This window comes from Oryzias latipes, chromosome 8, assembly GCF_002234675.1.
Source record: "Oryzias latipes chromosome 8, ASM223467v1".
In the NCBI taxonomy this organism is placed as follows: Eukaryota; Metazoa; Chordata; class Actinopteri; order Beloniformes; family Adrianichthyidae; genus Oryzias; species Oryzias latipes.
The window spans coordinates 21,898,731-21,920,728 of NC_019866.2; the positions used below are offsets into that span (position 1 = coordinate 21,898,731).

A 21,998-nucleotide genomic window follows, 5' to 3' on the forward strand; every position below is an offset into this window, starting at 1 on the left:
TTGAATGTTTAACCCTTGAGCGTTCAGTGCACTGTCTAGTGGGTCTAGATGACCCAACTCCCAATGTTAAAGTGCCTAGGTTAGCACAAGGGTTACACCACAAATAGAGAAAATAGTCCCGAAATGTAATCAGCAAGTTTAAAAGTTTAACACTGAAATTCAAGCTCAGCAGCGGTTCATGTCGAAAATCCTTAACATTTACAGTGTTTATTACTCCCCTTCACAAAATCAGTGTTGAGAAAAAGGAACTGCCGCCTGTCACCAGAGAAGGGGAAAAAAACAAGCATTTTGAAAAGTGCAAATTAGCAAGTATTGAGAAGCTGCAGCATCATTTGTGCTGCAGCTTTCTGCATCACCTTGATGCGGCACATAAAGGTGATGATTTGCACAGATTCTTATCTGTGTTTCCAATCATTGTATGTCCTCTGACAAAAACCCAGAATGCATTCAAATTACAAAAAAAGAAATACAGTTTGTTTCTGATGAAAAAAATAGTCAAGCTCTCTTTCATTGATTCATGAGGCGCAGAGAGAACATATTTTGTAGCCGCTTTGCCATCAAAGTGTGAGTTAAAAAGATCTATGTTTTTCTTGAAGGCGTTTCAAAAACGAAAGCTCACTGACAGTTGCCAGACCGATCCAAACACTTCTCTGTCCTTGCTTTGAGGCCAACAGCTCAGAAATCTCCAAATCACTGCATAGATCACCTTAGTTTCATTCAGCCAAGCTGTAAACACACCTAGAAGAGTTTGTTCTAAGCAAAACCCCAAAAACCCACTAAAAAAAAAAAAAATTACCCAGAAAACACTAAGAATTTATTTTATAAACAAAAAAATTAAATAAAAGTAAAGAAAAACGATAGCTGTAATATTAATGACAGACATTTCAAATTAAAATAAAGTGGGAATTTAAAAAGTGAAAAAGCGTTGAAAAAATACATTTCAAAACAAAGTTTGGCATAACAATAAAATAGTTAAAAAATTGATTTAACCACTAACCCCTGCACAGTGGTGCTGTGGTCAGCGCCCTCTCCTCACAGCAAGAAGGCCCTGGGTCAAATCTTGTTGGGACTGTGGCATTTCCAAAACATCACAAGTTAATTGGTGACTTTAAAATGTTTTTGTCTGCCCTGCAACAGACTTGGGGTGGACCCCACCTTCACCCAACAGTAGCTGGAAAAGGCCCCCAAGGAAACCGAAAGGGATACAGTGAAAATGGATGGACAAAAAACATTTCAGGGAAAATCACTGTAATAACAAAAGACAGACAGCTAATTAAAGTAATAATTACCAGAAGAAATCTTTAAATTTGCACGTTTTATTCAGCATTTGTTAATTTTAAATCTATTCATTGAGGTTTTCGCGATGACCAATATGAAAGTAAATAAAAAAAAAACACTGATGCTTAAAGTCAGTGTGAGCTCACATCAGCTGAACATTTGGGTGATGGAGGGGAAGCTGAATAGACCTAACCAAGAAAATTACTCACACGTCGAGGGGGCTGAAACATACTCAAATATAAAGAAGGTTATTTCCACAACCCATAATACTCACAGATATCCCACCTTAACATTAAAGGTTCTAATGTTCTCGTGAGAACACTGACAGCATCATGTTTCCTATCATAACTCAGCTGCCACCCACACTGAGGTGTTCGCTGCGTGGCGGGTCATGACAATTCTCCCTCTGTTGGGCTTTGACAAACATCGGTCAAACAGCAGTTGGTAGGAAGATTTCTGTAAACTTTATTAATAGATCAACTGAGGTAAAAGTGATCCAAAACCTCTTTTTTAAATGGACATTTCTTGTATTTGGATGCTGTGAGTGTGCTGGACAGTTCTCAAGTGAATCAAGGCTCGGCAGCCTTTCAAAATCAAGTCAAATCTTTGCATCATGCCCTCCGTTTATGGGTGTGGAAGAGAGAGATGAGAATGTTGCCCCCCGATGAGGACTCAGTCGACTTTCAGCTGCCAGATCAGAGGTAAGATCGACCGTCTGTCTCAGAGCTGCTTGGAGTAAAAATCAAATTGTATTTCAAAGTTTTTTAAAGTTTGGTATAATTTTTGCAACCGTTTCATGTGGATTTTCTAAAATCTTCTGAGAGATTTTTTCGACCAAATTTTGTGAATTTAAATGTTTTTGGTATAAAATGAAAAATCTACATGTTTTTAAAATGAAAAATTGTGGTAACATTGATCATCTAAATGTGAAATAACACCTTTTGGTCAAACACAACGGTTTGTGTTTCAAGTGAAGCATTCAAAGCAGCAGTTTGGAAGCAGGGTAATCCTCTGAGAAAGCCTGTGCAGGTGGCAGGCTCTGTGTCTGAAGGAAACCTCAAGCGTTTGGCATCTTAACTGTAAGAGGCACCAACAGGTGTGTGAGGCTCCCAACGTCACATGAAAGCGCTGACTTTTAAGGTTCCTGCAGATTTACAGAGCTGCATTTACTCCCCAATCCCCCCCCCTTCACCTTCTCTGAGCAGCTTCATCGGACATCTTTGGGCCATGCCGCGCTCTTTTCTCGTCAAGACCAAAAGGAGTCATCTGCAGGGCTTTCCTAAGGCCTGCTTCAAACAGAAGTCCCCATCTGAGAAGGATGCTGGGAAGCATGTGATGGGCCAGGAGGGCAGGCATCACGGAGAGGCTGGACAGACTTTACCCCCGTTGTGGGGGGTCAGGGAGCTTCTGACTGCACCTTGCTTGGCGTATTGGGCCCCAACTGATCCACCTTCATCTCCCGGTATGACAGATCTAGATGAGAAGAGTGCATAGAAATGCATTTTGAATGTCTTTTTGTTTGAAAAAAGAAAAAAGAGAAGCGCTGGATGCACAGTGGAGGTCAGACAGACACAGATCTGACAGAGAACGGGAACTGGAGAGGCTGGTCTTCATGCTGCTCAACCACACGTCCCACACTGACCTGAAGGCCCCCGTCAGGGAGTGTCCACTCTGTGAGAAGGTAGGCCGACCTTTCAAGTCTTCATCCACCCTCACAATTTAAAACACATACGGGAGTTTAGACATGAGGACAGGAGCAGAGGGGACACTCACTCTTCTTATTCTTGTTTTGGGGCCACATTGAAAAATTTTGGGCCACTTTGGAAAATTTCCACTTCTGCTCTGTCAGTTTAACTACAGTTTCTATTTAATTCCATTCAATTTACAGCAAAAAAATAAAGAAAACCTGTTAAACTTAATGCTATAAGGACAGATCTAAAGGAACGACCTTGGGAGGATTTCAGGCAGGCAGCTCAGCAGTGTGTTTACCTGTTTACACCTGTTTACTTGTTCAGACCAACTCACCTGTTCCGTGACCTACTTAAAGTACCAGGTGTGTGCTCTGCGCCATCGGTCATCCATTCGCGCGAGCGCTGAGTTTGTCGCCCTGGCTTCCAGCAGCAGCAAACCCGTTCGGTTAGTTTTATACCCAAAGTTTTCAATGGAGATCTTGCTTTATTGTATCTGAACGGAGCCTTATGCCAGACTTAAATCCGGAAAATAAAGCATTTTCTACTGCAAGAGTTGCCTGACTGAAATGTTGGAATAAAATTTGTTTGACTTCAATGCGACTCAGGTTTTGTTCCTGTGAACTTCAGCTGAATTTAAAGATTTTAAAAGCAAACACAAAAAAACATGTTCTTTTTTGACACTCTGCTGGTAGAGGGGGTTAAGTCGGTTGATTTTAGCTCTAAAACCTCAACAAAATGCAAACTGTCGAATAACAAGCTAAAAGTAGTAAATGGAAGGCAATTTTCAGACTGACAAGTTCTCATATTTTTACTTTGTCCATATTAAAACAATGAGCTAGAAATGTTTTTTCTCTCTTGCTTGATTTTATTTCTTATTATTTTTAAAAATGCAGTTAATTGAAATGGTTACACATTTATACCTTAAAAAATTGAGGTGACACGAAAGCAAAAGAAGCTCCTAAATTTACAGGGTTTTGAGCAAACCTCTACATATGATTGACAGATTTACATAAAAACGTGCAGTGAGAGCTGCCCCTTTTTTAAACATGCCAATGTGGCAATTAATTTAAAGATAGATCTAAATTCCTAAAATCCATTTTTGTATTTGTAATCTTGTAAACAAATCATTTTATTGTATAGAATTTTTTTTCATAATTTCTAATGTAAATGTAATTTTATTATTTTTAGAACATTACTAATCCATTATATATAATAATATATTACATGACATATTATTATTGTTTCTAAATGTTAATGCAAAAAATTTAAATTAATGATTGGTTGCCATTGGCAACCCATGATGACTGCTCTCCTTCCTCAGTCTCTTTCAGGAGGTGCTCTGCAGGAGGATCTGTGCAGCAGGCTCTCTGTCCCGTTGACCCGATCTCTTTCCACTGCAGATGTGACTTGTTTGCCTTTTGGCTATGGAGCACTGACAAGCTGTGGAAAAACTAAGGTGAGTGATATAAATGTGACATATGAACCGTGTTGCCATAACAACCATCCTCCACATAAAGCTCTGTTTATGTCCAGGAGCGTAGCTTCGGCTGCAAGGTGTGCGGTAAGGTGTTCAAGCGCTCGTCCACCCTGTCCACCCACCTCCTCATCCACTCGGACACCAGACCCTACCCCTGCCAGTACTGCGGCAAACGCTTCCACCAGAAGTCAGACATGAAGAAGCACACCTTCATCCACACAGGTGAGAGGATGCCGCAGTAAAACGATCCGCAGAGAACCCGAATCCTGACCCGCCTTCTCTCCTGCTCAGGTGAGAAGCCGCACGTGTGCAAAGTGTGCGGCAAAGGCTTCAGTCAGAGCTCCAACCTCATCACCCACAGCAGAAAGCACGGCAGCTACAGGCCGTTCAGCTGCTCCCGCTGTCAGCACAGCTTCCAGCGCAGGATTGAACTGCAGCGCCACCAAGAGACACAGTGCGGTTTGGGAGACGCGTACCCTCAAAGTTCATGAGTGCAGGGAGGACTCCGTGCAGCAGGAAGAACCCACATCTGTACATAACTCTAAGACATAAATGTAAACTAATACGCTTTAATACATGTAGAAAGAAATGCACATTTACAAAAATAAAGCTGGTCTGTTGTGATCTGCCCAACAACAGGGATATGAAAGACACTTTTAAACAATATTTTGTTACTGTTACTGTCAAAAAGTTATTCTTTACCTTCCATTTTTATTGTCCCAACGTCTACCTTGCTTTTGAGTAACTTTTCTTTTAAAAAAACTGCAGTTTTAAGTGACTCGTGTACTGAACAGTATGTTGCAGTTGAATGAGGGATGATGTGGTGAGAAAACAAGTGCTGACAGGAAGGTTTGTTTATGGTAGAGTGAGACACAACCTGACACCTATGTGGCTATGATAGATTAAAAAAAAAAGGATTAAGGCCGCGAGCGGCGTTGTATGGCCTGCAGGTGCTACTTGCCCCTCTTTGACCTGCCCTAATGGCTGAGCGGCTGCTGCACACCCTTCACTTTCCCCTTCTGCCCCTGCCACCCCTGGTTGGTTAGAGCTCCATAGTAACCATTATATGTTTTGGTTGCCTGGGGGTGACAGACAGGTTTATATCATTTTTTCTTAAGAAATAGCAAAAGTAAACGTTCAGATTTCCTTGGCAACGGAGGTTGTTTGTCAATCACCTCCTCATTCCTAATATAGTCAAATCGTATGTCATATCATTCCATTCAGCTTAAGGCAGGAATTCACGTGTTCAATTTTCGCAATATTCCGGTTAAAAAATGTGCGAGCAGCAACAGGGAATTGCCACTTTAGTGAGCTTGACTCACTTGCGCCGTTTAAAATCTAAAAACCAACATTTTTTCCCCCCAAGAAGTTTTTCAACAATGCTCAAGGCGTTAGGAGGCGATACATTTATAAAGTTTAAATTTGTAGATGGTACTGAAGGGGATCTTTATATTCAAGATGGCAGCCTCTTCCTAAAGGTGAGAGGTCAACAGAACTTCGGTTGTGGTTGTAGACTTGCCTTGGTAGCGTGAGTGAGAAGCAGGAAAAGTTTCATATTCCATATTGTGGTAAAACGTGAAAATTGCCACATTTCACACAAAATGGCCATGTAGCTCTAGGTCCTGTGGACATCCCATAATATTGTAAAAACTTTCCTTTGAATGTCTCAGACACGTGTGTTTTGGTTTCGTTAGTTTCCCACTCATTTTTTTGACAGTTTTCTCCCGCTGTGATGTCATTTTTCTTTGTTGGGGGTCGTTCACTATGTCAGAAATTCATTTTCTCCGGGTACCAGGTGTGAGTAAATTCTGGTGAGTTTTTGAGTTTGTGGTGGGGGTGAAATGTTTGCTCAAAAATAAAACCAAAAAGGGTAAAAATAAAAGCAGGTTAAAATAATCCACTAAACCACAACAAGACCGACCGCTTTTAGCTCCAGGTAAAAAAGTGAATTAGATACCAAAATTGGAAAAAGAAAATAATTAAAGTGTATGTATTAATATCAATGTCATAATTGAATACTATATTAAAAAGTTCATTGAGTGGCTTTAATACGATTTGGAGGAATGACATCAGTTCAGAGATTATTGACTTTAGGAAGCTGCTTATTTCCTTCTGTCTCTGATGGGGATCCACTCACAAACTGGGTGACACCAACACTGTGACATACTTTGAATCTTTCACACAAGAGATTTGACTGATGCCAACTTAAAGATGAAACCCAAACTTTTGACATGTAATTTATTTATGCATTGGACAGGCTAGCTTGAAACTGCTGGGAAAATGTTAGCAGATACCAGATTTGATTTAAACAGGCATGGAAATCTGCCAATAGGATAAAAAATAAGGTCTGACCAAGAATTCTTATAAGAAAAACCTTTCTCGTCACTAAAACATGTTTTCTTAAACTAAGACAATTTTTCTATTGAAAATCTTTCTTAATAAGAATCTTTTTTTTCTTGGAACAAGATGCAGTTTACCTTTTAAATTTACAACTTCCCTGGTTTGTTTTGCTTTATAAACCTTTAAAAGTAGAAATCAGGAAATGTTTTTATGTATAAAACCAAGTCCTTCCTTTCTGCATTGCTGCTTCCAAAGGGCAGGAAGGCATTTATTACAGCTTCACACAAAGACACAATAGAGCAATCAGCATCTCGTGCTGCACACGTTGTTTTTCTGGGTAACACCAGATGCAAAAGCAAGAAAACATCATGTTTGCTGCACAGAGGAAAAAGAGTTCACCAGTTTCTGTCTGAGTCACTCGAAGTATGTTCTTGGATGCGGCTGCGGCGCTGCATGTGATGATTTTCTGAAATGACCTGGCACCAAAGGTTCACACCATCAAACGCTGCGGCCCGTGGCTTTGAAGGACGCCGCCATGACTAACTTCCACTGTTTATTACATGTTTTCTCTGGTACCTTTGCTGCACAGCAAACAACCAGACCAACACACACACAAACACACGCAGCTGTGTTATCTCTCAAACACTTTGAGAACCCGTGTCCCACTTCTCCGGTCTCAGATTTGCAGGGGTGGAGGGGACCCTACAAAGATAAGAGAATAAAACTGCTCAGTCTTGTTGAGCTATCACAGCTGAAATCTGCAGGTGCTGGAGTATCACTGATAGGTTTTGTGAAGCTGCTCCACTTTATTTTCAACTCTTGGCTCTTGGTGCAGGCCAGCTGCTGAGAGTTCAGTTGCTGCAGATGGGCTTTAATTAGAACAAAGCGTAGATCTGCTCCTGACTGATTTCATAGACTATTATTAGCACATCACTAACACTGGGCTAAAAAAGAAAGAAACTATAATAATTAGTCTGCAAAATCCCAAATTTTGCTTGAAAATAACAGAATTTTAACAACAGAAATTAGTGTTTTACAAGAGTTCCCCGGAGCTGGGTGGGAATCTACTGAAGTGGAGTCAACTCTTAAATTCAACTCTTAGTGGTCATAGGTGGAACTGTAAAAATCTGGTTCTGTAAAGGGCCTGTACCATGCAAAATCCACTTTTTGAGTTTTTAAGTGTTTAAATGTTCATTCCTCACAAAAAACAATCCTAAAGCTGTATTTTTGATCCATTCACGCATTTCTTACGATTACTCTAAAAACCTGCTCTCTGAGGTCCAGCACCCCCCAAGCCACGAAAACAAGCGGGTTCTGAAGAGCTGACGTAGAACCGCCTTTTCCAGGAAGAGTCTGTGCTGCCAGCACCGACCCCAGGCTAACACACCAGTGATTGTCAAGCATTTTATTTGCACATCCAACTTTGCAAAAGTAAGGATGTTGTTTGTTTTCGTTGACAAATCGCAGACACGCTCCAGGTCAGGGGTGGGCAATTCCAGGCCTCGAGGGCCGGTGTGTCTGCATGATTTCTAGATAGTCTTGACCTAATCATAGCTGATTACCTGGTTCAGGTGTGTCCAGCAATCAGAACATGCCAGAGCAGGGTATGCGGCCCTCAGTGCCACCTCTACTGTAACCCTTGTGCTATCCTAGGCACTTTGACATTGGGAGTTGGGTCATCTAGACCCATTAGACCAGTGTTTTTCAACCTTTTCTGAGCCACGGCACACTTTAACCTTAAAAAAAAATCCCGCGGCACACCAGCATCCAAAAAAAAAAAAAAGAGAAACTCATAGTCTGTATTGATCTACAGTCCCTCCACAATCTCACATGCATTTTTGAGAAAATTGTGTCAGAAATAGCTGGAAACTGCAGCTGTTTCTTTTCTAAAAAATGCAATAAAAGTTAAGTTAGAAGATTTAAAACAGATTGATGTGTGTTCGTTGTTTCAAGACGTTTAACAACAGATCTCCTTGTGCGCTGTCAATCTCATGACCCAATGCATCACGGGAGATGTAGTGCATAAAACGGCTGGAGATCGGTTTTCGGAGCTTCATTGTTTTGTTCACTTGTTCCACGGTCTGATACCGGATTCTGTGCAAAGCTACACCGCTAAAGACGAGCTTTAGCTGGTATTTTTGTTAGAACTGAGTGACTTTACGAGCTAAATCGGGACAAGGAAGTGAAGACTTTAACCACTTCTGATTGGTCAGACTGATGACATGTGATTAAGCTCCCCAAGAATGATTGGTGGAGACAGTTAAAGGGACGGGACTTTTCCAAAATACAGCCGAAGGTGCAGCTGAATCGCGGTACTGTACCGTCATTCTTATCAAAATGTCTTTAATAAAATAAAATAAACGCAAAGAAAATGTATTTTACTCCTTTTATATTCCTAACTACTAACTACTAGTGTTTTATCAGGGCCTGTTTGGATGAACACTGGATGACTGTTTGGATGAACACTCCTGGAGATGGGAAATGTTTTTAGATCAGTTAATGAGGACAATTTCCCACGGCACACTATGCCGCGGCACACTGGTTGAAAAACACTGCATTAGACAGTGCTCTGAACCTTTTTTCTTCAATGATTTGTGATCTTCACTGGTGTCCATGGATTACATGAAATCTTTCCACCTTTATCCACCTTTGTCATGGTAGGAATAACACGTTAATGTACGGGTGGGGTCATCTAACGTAGCACAAGGGTTTAAGTAGACGTCATGAAATGGGCGGCACCCACAACGAGAAAAAGGCGGAGCCTTAGAGATCAAGTCGTCTTACTTCGGGGTAAGAAAATAACTCACATGTTCATTCATCTTCTAATCCGTTTTATCCCTTTCGGGGTCACAGGGCTGCTGGAGCCTATCCTGGCCACTTACGGGTGAAGGCAGGGGACACCCTGGACCGGTCGCCAGTCTGTCATAGGGCCACAATCACACACCCATGCAGACTCACATCGATGGACAACTTAGAGTGACCAATTAACCTATTTTTGGACAGTGGGAGGAAGCTGAAGGTCCCGGAGAAAACCCACACAGAAAGGTCCCCCCCATTGATGTTCTCTTCCAGGTCCCCCAGCTGGGACTTGAACCAGGGGCCTTCTTGCCTCTTGCTGTGAGGCAAGAGCGCTAACCACTGTGCCACCGTGCATATGTATGTAATAAAAATAAATCATTTTGTGTGCTCAAGGTGATATAGTGTTACATACATGGATATTGTTTACTATAAAACACTTAAGAAAAGCATGGTATAGGCCCTTAAACACCCACTCTGATGAAGATTGTGTTTTTGTGGCCTTTTTCTGACATTTAAAGACATTAAAGATTAAAATGTACATTTCTGAGTGTTTTCTTTACTCAAATCATAGTGAACCAGGAGCAGATAAGAAAGTTCCATTGGAAAAAGAGCTTATTTGTTTTGTAGAAAATACGCCGGGTGCTCTGAACTATCAGCAGCATTGAAGTGGCGGCGGGTTTGCTCCACGCCAACGGGCCCCGCCCACTCCTCAGAGGTGATTTCTAATGAACTCCTGCTGCTCTGCAGAAACAATATCCTAGAAAACGACACAGATTTTTTAAAACTTTGGCTAATAACGGCATAATCTTAATTAAAAAACCTCTGAAACTATATCAAAAGATGATGGGAGTGAGACTTTAACAGAAGGTAGAGTCTTGATCAAACTTTTTTGTTTGGGCAATTCAAGACGTTTGTGGGGTAATCTAGTGTTCCCACTTGTAAGATGGAGACACGACAGACCTACGTTTACCTTTACACCGAGCTGGAGTTCTGGTCAGACAGACGAGGCAGGATCCTGATACCGCCGCCCCCATGAGTCTGCTCTGTTAAAAGAGCCTCTCGGAAACAAGCAGCCTGCCCCCCTTCAAAGGAATCCACATTATACGACAAATTATATGTAGAAAATTTCACACATTTACTGCTGATGTCAAAATCAACTGGGATATTTTCACACAATCCCACAATCAACCACTGTTGTTTTAATTCCTTCTTTTCTTTTGTCTTTTAACACTTTTAATGTCTCTTCTGTGCTTTTTAATTCAGGAATTATTAGATACAGTATATGAGTTGAGAAGCCTCTGTTCACCCTGTTAACCCTTGTGCTATCCTAGGCACTCTAAAGTTGGGAGTTGGGTCATGTAGACCCACTAGACAGTGCGCTGAACCTTTCTGGTGTCCATGGATTACATGAAATCTTTCCACCTTTATCCACCTTTGTCATGGTAGGAATAACACGTCAATGCAAGGGGGGGGGGGGGGGGGGTCATCTAAGATAGCACAAGGGTTATATATATTTACCTGAAGCTAAAATAAATCAATATATTCAAAAATGATGTCGAACATTTTACATAATAACTCAAACGCAGTAAAGATCATAACAACTCTTTTGACAAAATAGAAACCTACTAAAAACATTTGACTTCTGTAAAAGTATGAAATATTTCTTTTATATATTAGCTGAATTGATTTATTAATCAGTAATCAATAAAGATAAAGATGTTAAAAGTTTTTTTTGCCACATGTTAAGCAATTAAGTGTTTTTTGAAGATCTGCCTTTACAATTGTTCCTCCCAATTTTAGTCTGAGAAGTATTGTCTTTTTTTAACCCCTTGATGCCTTTCGATGCAAATCTGCATCACTTTTACACCATAATTACCCCGATTTAGCTTCTAGATGACAGCAAAAACGTTAGTGCTTTTTTAATTTTTTTACTAAAAAACATTCAGGTTTCAAGGGTTTAAGGATTACCCCAAACCACTGATTCCTTTTAGCAGAAAGTGAATGTTGATTTACCTGAATTACCTGTATGAGCAAAGATGCACCACAGCGCCCCCATGAGGCAGGTTCCCATTGCAAAAGCTGCAAAGATGATTCCCATCAGCGTTCCGGTCTGCAGCTCCAAGCCTGGAGATGGAGATGAGGGTGTTACGCCTGTGTCCATATTTGGTTTTATTTGTTCTGTTTATTCTGTTTTGTGTATTTTATTTCCATCAGAGTGGGACTTCATTGTTTTTGTGGATCTTTGTATGTGTGTGTGTGGGTGTCTGTGTCTGATTATTTTCAGGTGTTGTGCTGGAAAGGGTGCGACTTCCAAAAGAACCCAAGCTGATGGAGGCAGCCTTTAACCCTTGTCTTATCCTAGGCACTTTAAGATTGGGAGTTGGGTCATCTAGACCCACTAGACAGTGCGTTGAACCTTTTTTTCTTCAATGACTTGTGAACCTCACTGGTGTCCATGGATTACATGAAATCTTTCCACCTTTATCCACCTTTGTCATGGTAGGGAGAACACGTCAATGGAAGGGTGGGGTCATCTAAGATAGCACAAGGATTAAAAGCACCATTTGGACCTCCAGCCTGCGAGAAGGGAGCAGAACGACGTCAGAGATAATACTCACCGTTGAGTTCTGGGTCTGGCCGGACCTCCGGAGGGGCTCTGGGTCTCACGGCTCTTTGGCCGGTGTGGGCCTGCATCCGGGGGAGCAGTGAGCTGATCGGGTGGGTGACCACCATGGGTCTGGAGAGGTTTCTGATCTGACACTGACATAGGAAGACATCAGTAACACTGCTGACACCAGCGAGTGCAGTGACAGCCTTTGGCTTCCGTCACTCCACCCAGCTTTACCTCATGTCTCTGCAATCCAGGTGTAAGGGGGGGAATGCGCATCCCACCGTGACAGCTGCTGCTGTTTTCTGCTTCGTTCTTGGCCTCCTCCTTTGTCAGATCAGGGAGACACAGGCGGAGGCTGCAGTGGAGGAACTGAACTGAGTTATTAAAAATTGGCCGCAGTAAGAAACTAAACCTTAAAGACTGTGTTTCATCCTGGGGGACTGTCCTGCTTATCTTTACACCGCTTGTTTCGTCCTCAAGTCCTTCTTCCTCCTCTTCTTCATCATTTGCCTTCACATTGAGAGTCAGAGAAGGATCTGAGGAACATCCATCTTTTATCATAATCCAGAAAGGAGATTTTTGAGGGTCGGACAGAGGAGACACAAAACAAGACTTCACTTGGAGGACGTCTGCACGAGAAATTTTAGCTGAAATCTGCACCAGAATAGAGAGAGAGAGAAAAAATGCATGAATACGTTTTCATTTGAATGTTCAAGTCAAGTCAGTTAACAGAGAGCTTGAGATCACAAACCTCGATGTAGACACGCTGGTCAGCGGTGACGACACAGGGACCGATCCATGTCTGCTCATAGTTCTGAGACACAAAGAGCTTCAAAAGGAGAGCAGGTCCAGATCCCAACCTAGGAGCCGGGAAGCCTGTTATTCCGGGATCAGACTCCCATGGGATCAGCTCTGCTGGAAGACGGTCTCCATCTGCAGCAGCTGCAGGACGGGAGCTGGAGTTCAAACTCAAGCAGCTGAACTGAAAAGCAGGAAAAAGCAAGAGAAGAATAAAAAAACGGATCAAAGAAAAGAATCAATTCAAGCTTTAATAAAAAACATGCCACCTGGATGCTGAGAGGACGTTTAGACTTCTCCATGTCTTTGAAGGTCATGTTGGTCTGAGGCCTGTCTCTCCATAGTAACACCTGCAGAAGGAAACACGCTTAACAGGCGGATATCACTGCACCATCTGTTTTCTCCTCAGGAGATCATTAACTGGGTTGTTCAGATCGTTACTGTCAGGCCAAAGTTATTTTCATCATATTTGGTTTCCACTTTCATGTCCTCTAAATGGAGATGTTCAATTATCTGATTTCAGTCTGTGCAGAAAGCAATTTTCTGGCTTTAAATCGACCTTGTTCTGGTCATCACGACCCAGTCATGATTTGCTGAAAAACAACGAGGTAAGTCAGGATCAAACACACCTACACACACATGCACACACACACACACATGTACACACAAACATTCGAGGCACACAAGAAAGAAAACACAAAGGCAATCACCACAAGCGGAGGAAGCAGGTAAATATTTCTTATGAAAAAGGTAACATCAGATGCAAATGTAAAAATTAATAACAATAATTTATTTCCAACACACAACTGAATAATTTCAGCATTAGCAACTTTAAAATTGTATCAATCGAACACTTATTTTATGCAAAATGGTAAAAAATGTCCTTCAACTTAGCTTTAAAAAAATACTGGAAGCACTTTGTATCAGGGAGTGTTTTAGTGAAAAGAAATGGACTTCATTTTCAAAACAAAAAGAAATAAAAAATTGAATTGATCACAAATGAAAATTATCTATAAGGCCCTAAAGTCCCACTCCGATCAGTGTTTCCAGTGGTCTTTTAATTACATTTGTGCCATTTTTAGCCAAAATCCACAAACCTGTGTTGTTATCTAGGACATACTTTCTGCAGAGCGGCAGGAGTTCGAAACCACTGCTGATGTATGGGACTGTTGGTGTAGAGCAACCCCGCCCCCCTTCCTCTCCCTGTGATAGGTGGAGCAGGGAGCTTGTGGCTCACCCGGCATGTTCTCTACATCACAACTCAGCTCTTTTTCACAATGACTTGAATGAAGAATTTCTGTAAAAATAAATCCTCACTGATGACTGTTGATGGCTTTTGTTGCTTTAAACAACTTAAAATATGAAAAGTTAAATTTATTTGATATTAATTTCATTTTTTCTCTGTTTTCTGAGTAATTTGTGATTTTGCCCTGCTGTCAGGTTGAAAGAAGTTTCCCTTTATTGCCAATTAATATTTATCATCTCATTTTATCTCTTTCACTCTTATATTTTTGTAAAAATAAATAGAATTGTGAAAAAACAACTCTATTGACTAATTTTCCAATTTATTCATTAATTTTAGCCAGCATTAAGTTTCAAAATGACCCTAAACAAAGACTGTTTACATTTAAAGTTGTTTATTCAAGCTGTACATTTTCTAGCCGACAAATTACGAGCAGAAAATTACTCTAAAACCGTCCCATAAAAAATATTAACATATATGTTTTATATGTAGATTTTGGAAGGCTGGCTTTTTTGATTCCCCAGGGACTTAAATAATAAAAAAAAAAAATCAAGTAAAAAAATAAACGTTTTTTAGTGATCGTGATTGTGGTGTAGTCATTTTTGTGTAATTTCTTTTTAATTTAAAAATGTGGCTTATTTTTACAATAATTTATATATTTTTTAATTGTTTTTTGGCACCAATACCTAATCGGAATTATTCATTTATTGAGAATTAGAGAAACATTTTTTTAAGTTGTTTAAAAAAAACTGTTTTGAGATTAAAAAAAAGAAAAATAAATACAATAATTGCACACATGTAAAGGTCTCAAATAAAATAGTTAAAAATAACTAAGGTCTTCCACGTATTGCTGTTCGTTTCTCACCATATTTGTGTACCGTACCCCTCTGGGCTCCTTCAGAGCCGTGGTCCCGCAGGAAATAACAGGGAAGTCTAACAGGAAGTGGGTGACGTTGGGCTCAGCCTGGCAGGTCGTGTTCTGCAGAGTCACTGCAGCAACAGGGACAGACAAACCCTGAAAGAGAGACGTCGAGTCAAACCAGGGCAAGTCTTGAAAACAATAAAGTTAATCCTTTATTATTGTGTAGGAGCAGAAATTATTTTTTTCAATCCATTTAGCAAACTAAAGCAGAAATAGCGTTCAAGGCTAATTTAAAAATAGTTGGTTTGTGTTTGTAAATATGTTTATAATATTGATCGATTAATTGAAAGCTCATTAGGCTACAGCTGTCAAACTGTACGTTTCTCATTGATCCTCATAAAATATGGATGTTTCTGGCAGCTTGTGGAAATGGAATTAATTATTTTTGTGAAAACCAAGTTCAAGAAGACGTATTCTGCAAACACTGACACTAAAAAGTCTGTATGTAATTGTTTCAAAACTAGAACTTTTTTATTATTTATAGAAAAACAACTTTTGTAACAGTGGATGATGTATTAATGAATTATTTTTTTGAGCATTAATACACAAATTAATGCGGTTTTGGAATTACAGTATTTTCTTATTTTCTTATACATCTACCATAATCTTTGCAAAGCTGAATAAAGAAAGGTTTTTCTAGGAATTAGTTATTTTTCTGCATAGATAAAAAGCTACATGTTTTTATGGTGTAATAGGTGACCCAGACCTGCAGGATGTTCTTGTCCAGCGTCACACTGAGACGGCCAGCCTCACAGGTCACGGTGAAGCTTTCTCGGCCTCCTGCAGCTCCATCTGCGGTGTTTAACCACTGCCTCAGCCGGCGCTCCTCAGCCCAGGGTGGCCTGTCTGGGAAAGACTTCACTCCTGCAGCCCCATCTGTGGTACAAACAGACTGAGGTCAACACACCAGAGGACGCAATCCAGCTGATTATCTGTTTGCAGGACCAAAATATGTTAAACATTTGGTAAATAATATGCACAATTGCTTTGACACACAGAAGTGGCCTGACCTGCCCCCTCCTCAGTCAGCTGGATCACAAAGCGGTTGGCCAGGTCGGCTTCGGTGCATGACGTCACCTTCGAGTAGCCGCTCTCATTGGCCCAGGTGATGAGATCAGGTGTGGCAGGAAGGTCAGAGTGGAGCGTGCTGGACAGGGTTAGGCCAGGCTCAGGTGGGTAGGGTGGTGTAACATTGCTGGAAGACTGCGCCACATAAAAACAAGAGATGTCTAATAGGGTCTGGACGCGTCAATAACTCAGTGACACAGTGGTGCTCGTACGTGAACGGTGACGTGACCCTGCACACCACGAGCAACAACGACCCAAGTGACAGGCACCAGGCTGCTGAGAATCAACACCACCTTTGCTGCCTTTGAAGCAGCCACCGCGGGCAAAAGTGAGACAGTCACCTCCACCTGCAGAGAGCTGGAGGAGATAGAAAATGTTCAAGATCATGGATGTCCGATTCAGGACTGAGAAGCTGCCACTTTTCACCCGCGGAGGCCAGAGCCTGCAGCATGAAGCTTGATGACGTGGACCTCTGGACTGTCTCCGCCCACTCTGGCGAAGGCACAGCCGTGCACTTCCTGTGGTTGCAGGTCAGAGGCCATGTAGTTCCGAGAGAGGAACGTGGACTGCAGGCGGCAGACAGCGGGAAGGGATGGATCTGCAAAGAAGAACTGGAAATGTTTGAAAAATGTTCTTGATCTTTCCTTACATTTCCTCTAAAGTTTCTAACAGTGAGGAACAGAAATATCATCACATGACAAAGTCGTGCACAAAATCTACTCATCAAGACCACATTTTCCAATCTTTCACTGTTATTCTTGTAAAAAATAAATTTGTCCTTTGACGGTTTAGACGATTTAAACTAAATTTCAACAGAAGGCAGTTTGTTTAACAAATTTATGTTTAATTAAGATGATATGGAAACATAAGTGGAGGCAGCTTTATGGTAAATCAGCCATAAACTGACTTTTCATCACTTTAAAAGTCACCAAAACAAAACAAAAACAATTCCAAAAGTAAACTGCATTCCGTATCATCCAGGTGTCAATCTCATTTGTGATTAAAAATGACTTTCTTATCTTTTACAGCTAAAATCACGTTATTATAAAATTGCATCCTCATAAAATGTTCCTCCTAAAAAACATACAAATCACAAGTTTTCTTCAAAGAATTTTCTTTATTTGAATCCTTCATAACTAGATGTAGTTTTTGTTGCAGTTGCAGAAATGTGCCGCTAGAACAATTGCCTTTCAACTGAGATCATGTCTGTACGAATAATTCCAGTCTTACAGGACTGTCAGTCTTTACCCGCCTTTTGTATCAGTTCATTGAATATATTATTGTTGAGATAATTATTCAGACTCCTACCACCAAGAAAACTATGCATTAATTCATTTTCTAATCTGTTTTGTCCCTTTCGGGGTCACTGGGCTGCTGGAGCCTATCCCAGCCACATACGGGCAAAGGCAGGAGACATAATGGACAGGGACAATTTAGAGTGACCACATTTGAATCATGAGTTTCGATGGTGGGAGAAAGCCGGAGTCCCCGGAGAAAATCCTTGCATGCACTGGGAGAACATGCAAACTCTATCCAGAACGGTCCCGCATTGGTGTTCTGCTGTACCCCAGCTGGGACTTGAACCAGTGGCCTTCTTGCTGTGAGGCAAGAGCGCTAACCACCGCGCCATCATCCAAGAAAACTGAAGGAGCTATTCTGTAAAAATTTTTCTTTGTTTTCCTGTCACTTTTAGATAAAAAAAAAGACAACAGCTTTAAAAGGAACTTCTTTGACCGCTGTAACCTGGAGCGGTTTACCTTCTCCTAGCCGGATGTAGGCTCGATTCCCATCCACTGTGTGAATCAGAGAGGACAGGCTGCCATGGTACTTCAAAGCCCAAAGGTGCAGAGAAAAAGGACGGAAAGGTAACGAGGCAAGCGTTTGGACGCGGGCGTTCAGGTTGTGCGACTGTACGGTGGAGTTGGCAGACACCTGGTGGACGACAGAAACCTTTACTTAAATATAAAGGCTTTCAATTTGGACCACGATCTTCTCTGCACACTCTGACCTGCACCCACACTGAGAGGTTTGGGGGACACCCCTCATTCTGCAGAAACCAGGTGATGGGGAACTTGGAGCTCAGCACCAGGTGGATGGACCTGAGAAAATGTGGGGATGGAGACAGAGGCTGCAGCATCACAGCCATCTATGGAGAATAGAGGAACAAAGGGATGAACTGTTTGTCTTTTCTCGTTAACAAAAAAACCTCCTAATTTCATTTTTATTTCTGCATTCCTTCACAGCTTTGTGATTTTCCCATTATAGGGAACAAAATTATATATATATTTTTATGATTACCAGATCTAGTTACTTTAGATTGACCTTAAAATTGAAAATCAAAAAGGACTTAGCTTACTTAAAACTCTGCAAATCATTCAACAAATCACTCGATACAAAAACATTTTTAAGATCATGATAATTAAAACAAACAAACAAATGTTTAAAAAAAAACAGTATTAAATTTTAGAAAACTAAAGAAAATGTCAGAAATCAAAACTTAAAAAACAAAAATTACAAAAACATTTCAGAAAAAACAAAATTCATTTCCAGAAACATATTAAAAAATGAAAACATTTCAGAAACCAGAATATGTAGGATGTAGGAACTGAAAGTTATTTACATGAAGCCATGTTGGATTTTATCGTCCAGACAACAATGTCCCATAATAATCTACGTATTTCCTATTTACATATTAAAACAACTTCCGGGTGACCCTTCCGCTTCAGATGAAATTAAAAAAAAGAATTTTTATCCTTCATTGTTTGTTTGCTCCATTCTTGATTTAATACGTCTATATTATGACATAATCCAGCGTCGCTTTATGTAAATAACCTTTAGTTCAAACGATGAACAAACGACAACATCCAATCAGCGTTGTCCCAGAGTACCTACCTCTTCCTGTTTCGGAAATGTTTTTCATTTTTGAACATTAAATTTTTTTTCTGGAAATTAATTTAGTGTTCTGAAATGTTTTTTTCATTTTTGTTTTTTTTTTAAATTAAGTTTTCTGAAATTTTGTTTTGTTTTCTAAAATGTAATTCTGCTTTTGAACATTTTTTTAAAAAATTGTTGTTATTGTGATCTTAAATATGTTTTTGTAGCGAGTGATCTGTTGAAGGATTTGCACTTCAGGGCCACCGTAGTTTGGTTCCAGATTTGATAATATGAATCAAATTCCCACTCCAATCATATTGTAATCTATTTTCAAAGTCTTCCCAGTGTTTTTATGATTATGCAATAAAAAAAAGATTTCTGGGACATAGTTTCTGCAGAGTGACAGTAGGTTATCCGAAATTCACCTCTGAGTTGTGGGTGGGACTGTTGGCCTGTGGTAAGCCTGCCTTTACTTCCCGTCATCCATCTATTTACACTCTCTCCCACTAGTTCACAGACCCTCTCACCCACAACGTAACCCAAAAATGGTGAGCAGAATTCAGTTCCAGTTTAGTTCAGTTTAGATCCAGATTCCAGCTCCGATGAGGAAAACAAAGACAAACATGGATCTATTTGTCTGCAAGTGGATGCATCAGAATGGAGCTGAGTGGGGAGCTTGTGGCCCGCCCAGCATTTTTCTACGTCACAAATAGAATCTGAACAGCTTTTTTTGAATGTTCCTATTTTACAATGATTTGAATATAGAAACACTCAGAAATGCCATTTTAATCTTCATTTTCTTTTTATCTGTCCTCCATCATCAGAAAATGCCACAAGAACATGTTAAAATTTGGAACACAATTTTCATCAGAGTGGGTCTTTAAGGACATCATGTATTTTAAGGTCACTAATGATAGTAAAAAGGGAATTTATTTGATTTATTCATTGATTTATTTAGTTAATTTCATTCCAATAAAAGAATGGCAAAAAAATACTAAACAATAAAACATGCAAACTTATTTTTGCGACACTGAAAGGAGAACAGAAAAAAAGCAAACATCTGTTTCTGCACCTTCTACTTAATTATAAAATATTTTTCCTTCTCTTTAAACAAGAAACTATAAGAAAGTTTACACCAGGTAGCAAATATATACATGTTTGGATACTAAAACCATAAAATAATGATAACATGAACAATTCTTCTTAAAGAACTTTCCAGTACCTTATCCTGAGGGTTTGTTGTAGCCACAACATGTGTTTCCTTGTTGCCGTGTTCTCTTGCAGCACAGCCTGGACCTGCCTCAAATTTCTCCAGAAGAGCCTGAACAGGATGCTGCTCCCCAGCCGGACCAGCAGGCCGACAGGTCACCTCTGTACCCCGAGCTGAGGAGAAGAAGCAGATGAATAAAGCATTTGTCCAGGGATAACACCACAAAGTGATGTGTGTATAAAGAATAGTTTCGTCAGTTATTCTGTTTTGTAAACTCCTAAATCAAAAGGGAAAGACTGATCCTGCAGCCTCATTACTGACTTTTTCACAAACTACAACACTAAAATCACTTCAGATTCATTTGTTCACAGAGAAACATCAGCGTCTCTACCTGCAAGGATCTTCAGGAGCAGAAGGAGGTGGAAAAAAGTCCATCCAAATTCTGACAGTGAACGCATCGTGACACCTGAAAGGTCGAATCACAGTTAGCTTTAGTTGGACCAGCGTTGACCTCACATTTGACCCCACAATGTGAGTAAATGTACAAAAGCATCTGATAAGGAAGTGGATTTTTTTACATTGATATTCTACCAGGCTTTTTTCTTAGGAATGTTTTGTTTTCCCTCTTTAAAGGCAAATGTAACCATACGCGTGTGTATAGTTTGAGTTTTTAAACAAAACTCAGAAAATATTCAAACTCATAATGAAAGTGGAGTCCAAACGCAGCTCACAATTGTTTGTATTAAGCTGTAAAGTAGATAATGGTTTTATAATTATTTTAATTTCTCTCTGTGGTGGTTGTTAAATTTTGTAAAAATGTGTTTTTAAAGTGATGAAAGCACATTTATGGGACAGAAAGTGGTTGAAAAAAGACTCACCTGCTGCTGCAACTCGTTCACACCCACTTCAGTCCACAAACATGCAGCCCAGCACTTCCACTCTTTTTCCAAATGCAAAAAAAAAACAGTAATAATGTAAACTATAATCTGAACTGCAGCAAGCTGATCATGAGAGACCGGATTTCTAGAGAAGGGAGGCTGAAAGATGGGGCTTAAAGGGACAGAGTGGGAGGGGCTGAAGGGTGGGGAAAAACAGCAGAGAGAGGAGGATTCAGAAGGGAGGAAAAACTGACCTATGCCAGAACGAGGGAGGAGGAAAGGAGGATGAACCTTACATTGGAGAGCGACAGGAGGGATAAATAAATATTTAAGAAAACTATATTTCAAATTGATGAAAAGCGAAAGCACTAAAACATACTTTTAGAGAACAGAAAGTTAACCATTTTCAGATTATTGGAACATAGAATGAAAAATCTGCAGCAACTGTCAGTCTGCCCAGGGGGCAGCTGGGGCCACATCAGTAGCTTCCCATCACCAAGTATGAATGAGGAGTGAATGAATAATGGATAGATATTGTAAGTGCTTTGAGCGTCTGGAAAAGTGCAGAGAAATCCAATCTGTTGTTATTAAAACTGTGTAATGCCTTCATGTTAATACGGACCAAACTCACTGAGGAATGTTTCCTTGTTGAATCGATGACACTGATGCAGTTCTGAAGGCGAAGGGGGGGTCAAACAAGGTGGACCCAATGAAGGGGCCAGTGACTGCATATATTCATGTACATCAATCACTTCTATACATACATGCTTGACCAAATTTTCATTTTTGTGAGTCAAAAGTCTAAGAAA

General features: G+C 40.3%; 2 protein-coding genes across 4 annotated transcripts; one reads left to right on the forward strand and one right to left on the reverse strand.

Annotated features, from left to right (window-relative positions):
- The first annotated feature begins 1,434 nt into the window (after window positions 1–1,434).
- Window positions 1,435–6,311, forward strand: LOC101159442 (zinc finger protein Gfi-1-like). 2 transcript variants are annotated; one of them, XM_011478587.3, is made up of 7 exons: window positions 1,435–1,979; window positions 2,250–2,374; window positions 2,484–2,740; window positions 2,808–2,959; window positions 4,291–4,425; window positions 4,503–4,668; window positions 4,738–6,311. In XM_011478587.3, the coding sequence occupies exons 3-7, from the start codon at window positions 2,506–2,508 to the stop codon at window positions 4,935–4,937; spliced, it is 888 nt and encodes a 295-aa protein (XP_011476889.1). In that variant the 5' UTR covers window positions 1,435–1,979; window positions 2,250–2,374; window positions 2,484–2,505; the 3' UTR covers window positions 4,938–6,311. The 2 variants fall into 2 exon arrangements, with proteins under 2 accessions (XP_011476889.1, XP_023813809.1); XM_023958041.1 differs by lacking the exons at window positions 1,435–1,979; window positions 2,250–2,374 and having other exon boundaries at window positions 2,395–2,740.
- A 711-nt stretch (window positions 6,312–7,022) lies between these two features.
- On the reverse strand, window positions 7,023–21,321 carry LOC105354644 (transforming growth factor beta receptor type 3). 2 transcript variants are annotated; one of them, XM_011478590.3, is made up of 17 exons: window positions 21,190–21,321; window positions 20,703–20,777; window positions 20,324–20,484; window positions 18,236–18,373; window positions 17,985–18,159; window positions 16,654–16,825; window positions 16,440–16,584; window positions 16,170–16,362; window positions 15,866–16,035; window positions 15,103–15,252; window positions 13,264–13,344; window positions 12,948–13,178; window positions 12,431–12,850; window positions 12,204–12,345; window positions 11,608–11,709; window positions 10,556–10,667; window positions 7,023–7,488 (listed from the first exon to the last, which is right to left on the reverse strand). In XM_011478590.3, the coding sequence occupies exons 2-16, from the start codon at window positions 20,767–20,769 to the stop codon at window positions 10,558–10,560; spliced, it is 2,457 nt and encodes an 818-aa protein (XP_011476892.1). In that variant the 5' UTR covers window positions 20,770–20,777; window positions 21,190–21,321; the 3' UTR covers window positions 7,023–7,488; window positions 10,556–10,557. The 2 variants fall into 2 exon arrangements, with proteins under 2 accessions (XP_011476892.1, XP_011476890.1); XM_011478588.3 differs by having other exon boundaries at window positions 11,599–11,709.
- Between the last annotated feature and the right edge of the window lie 677 nt (window positions 21,322–21,998).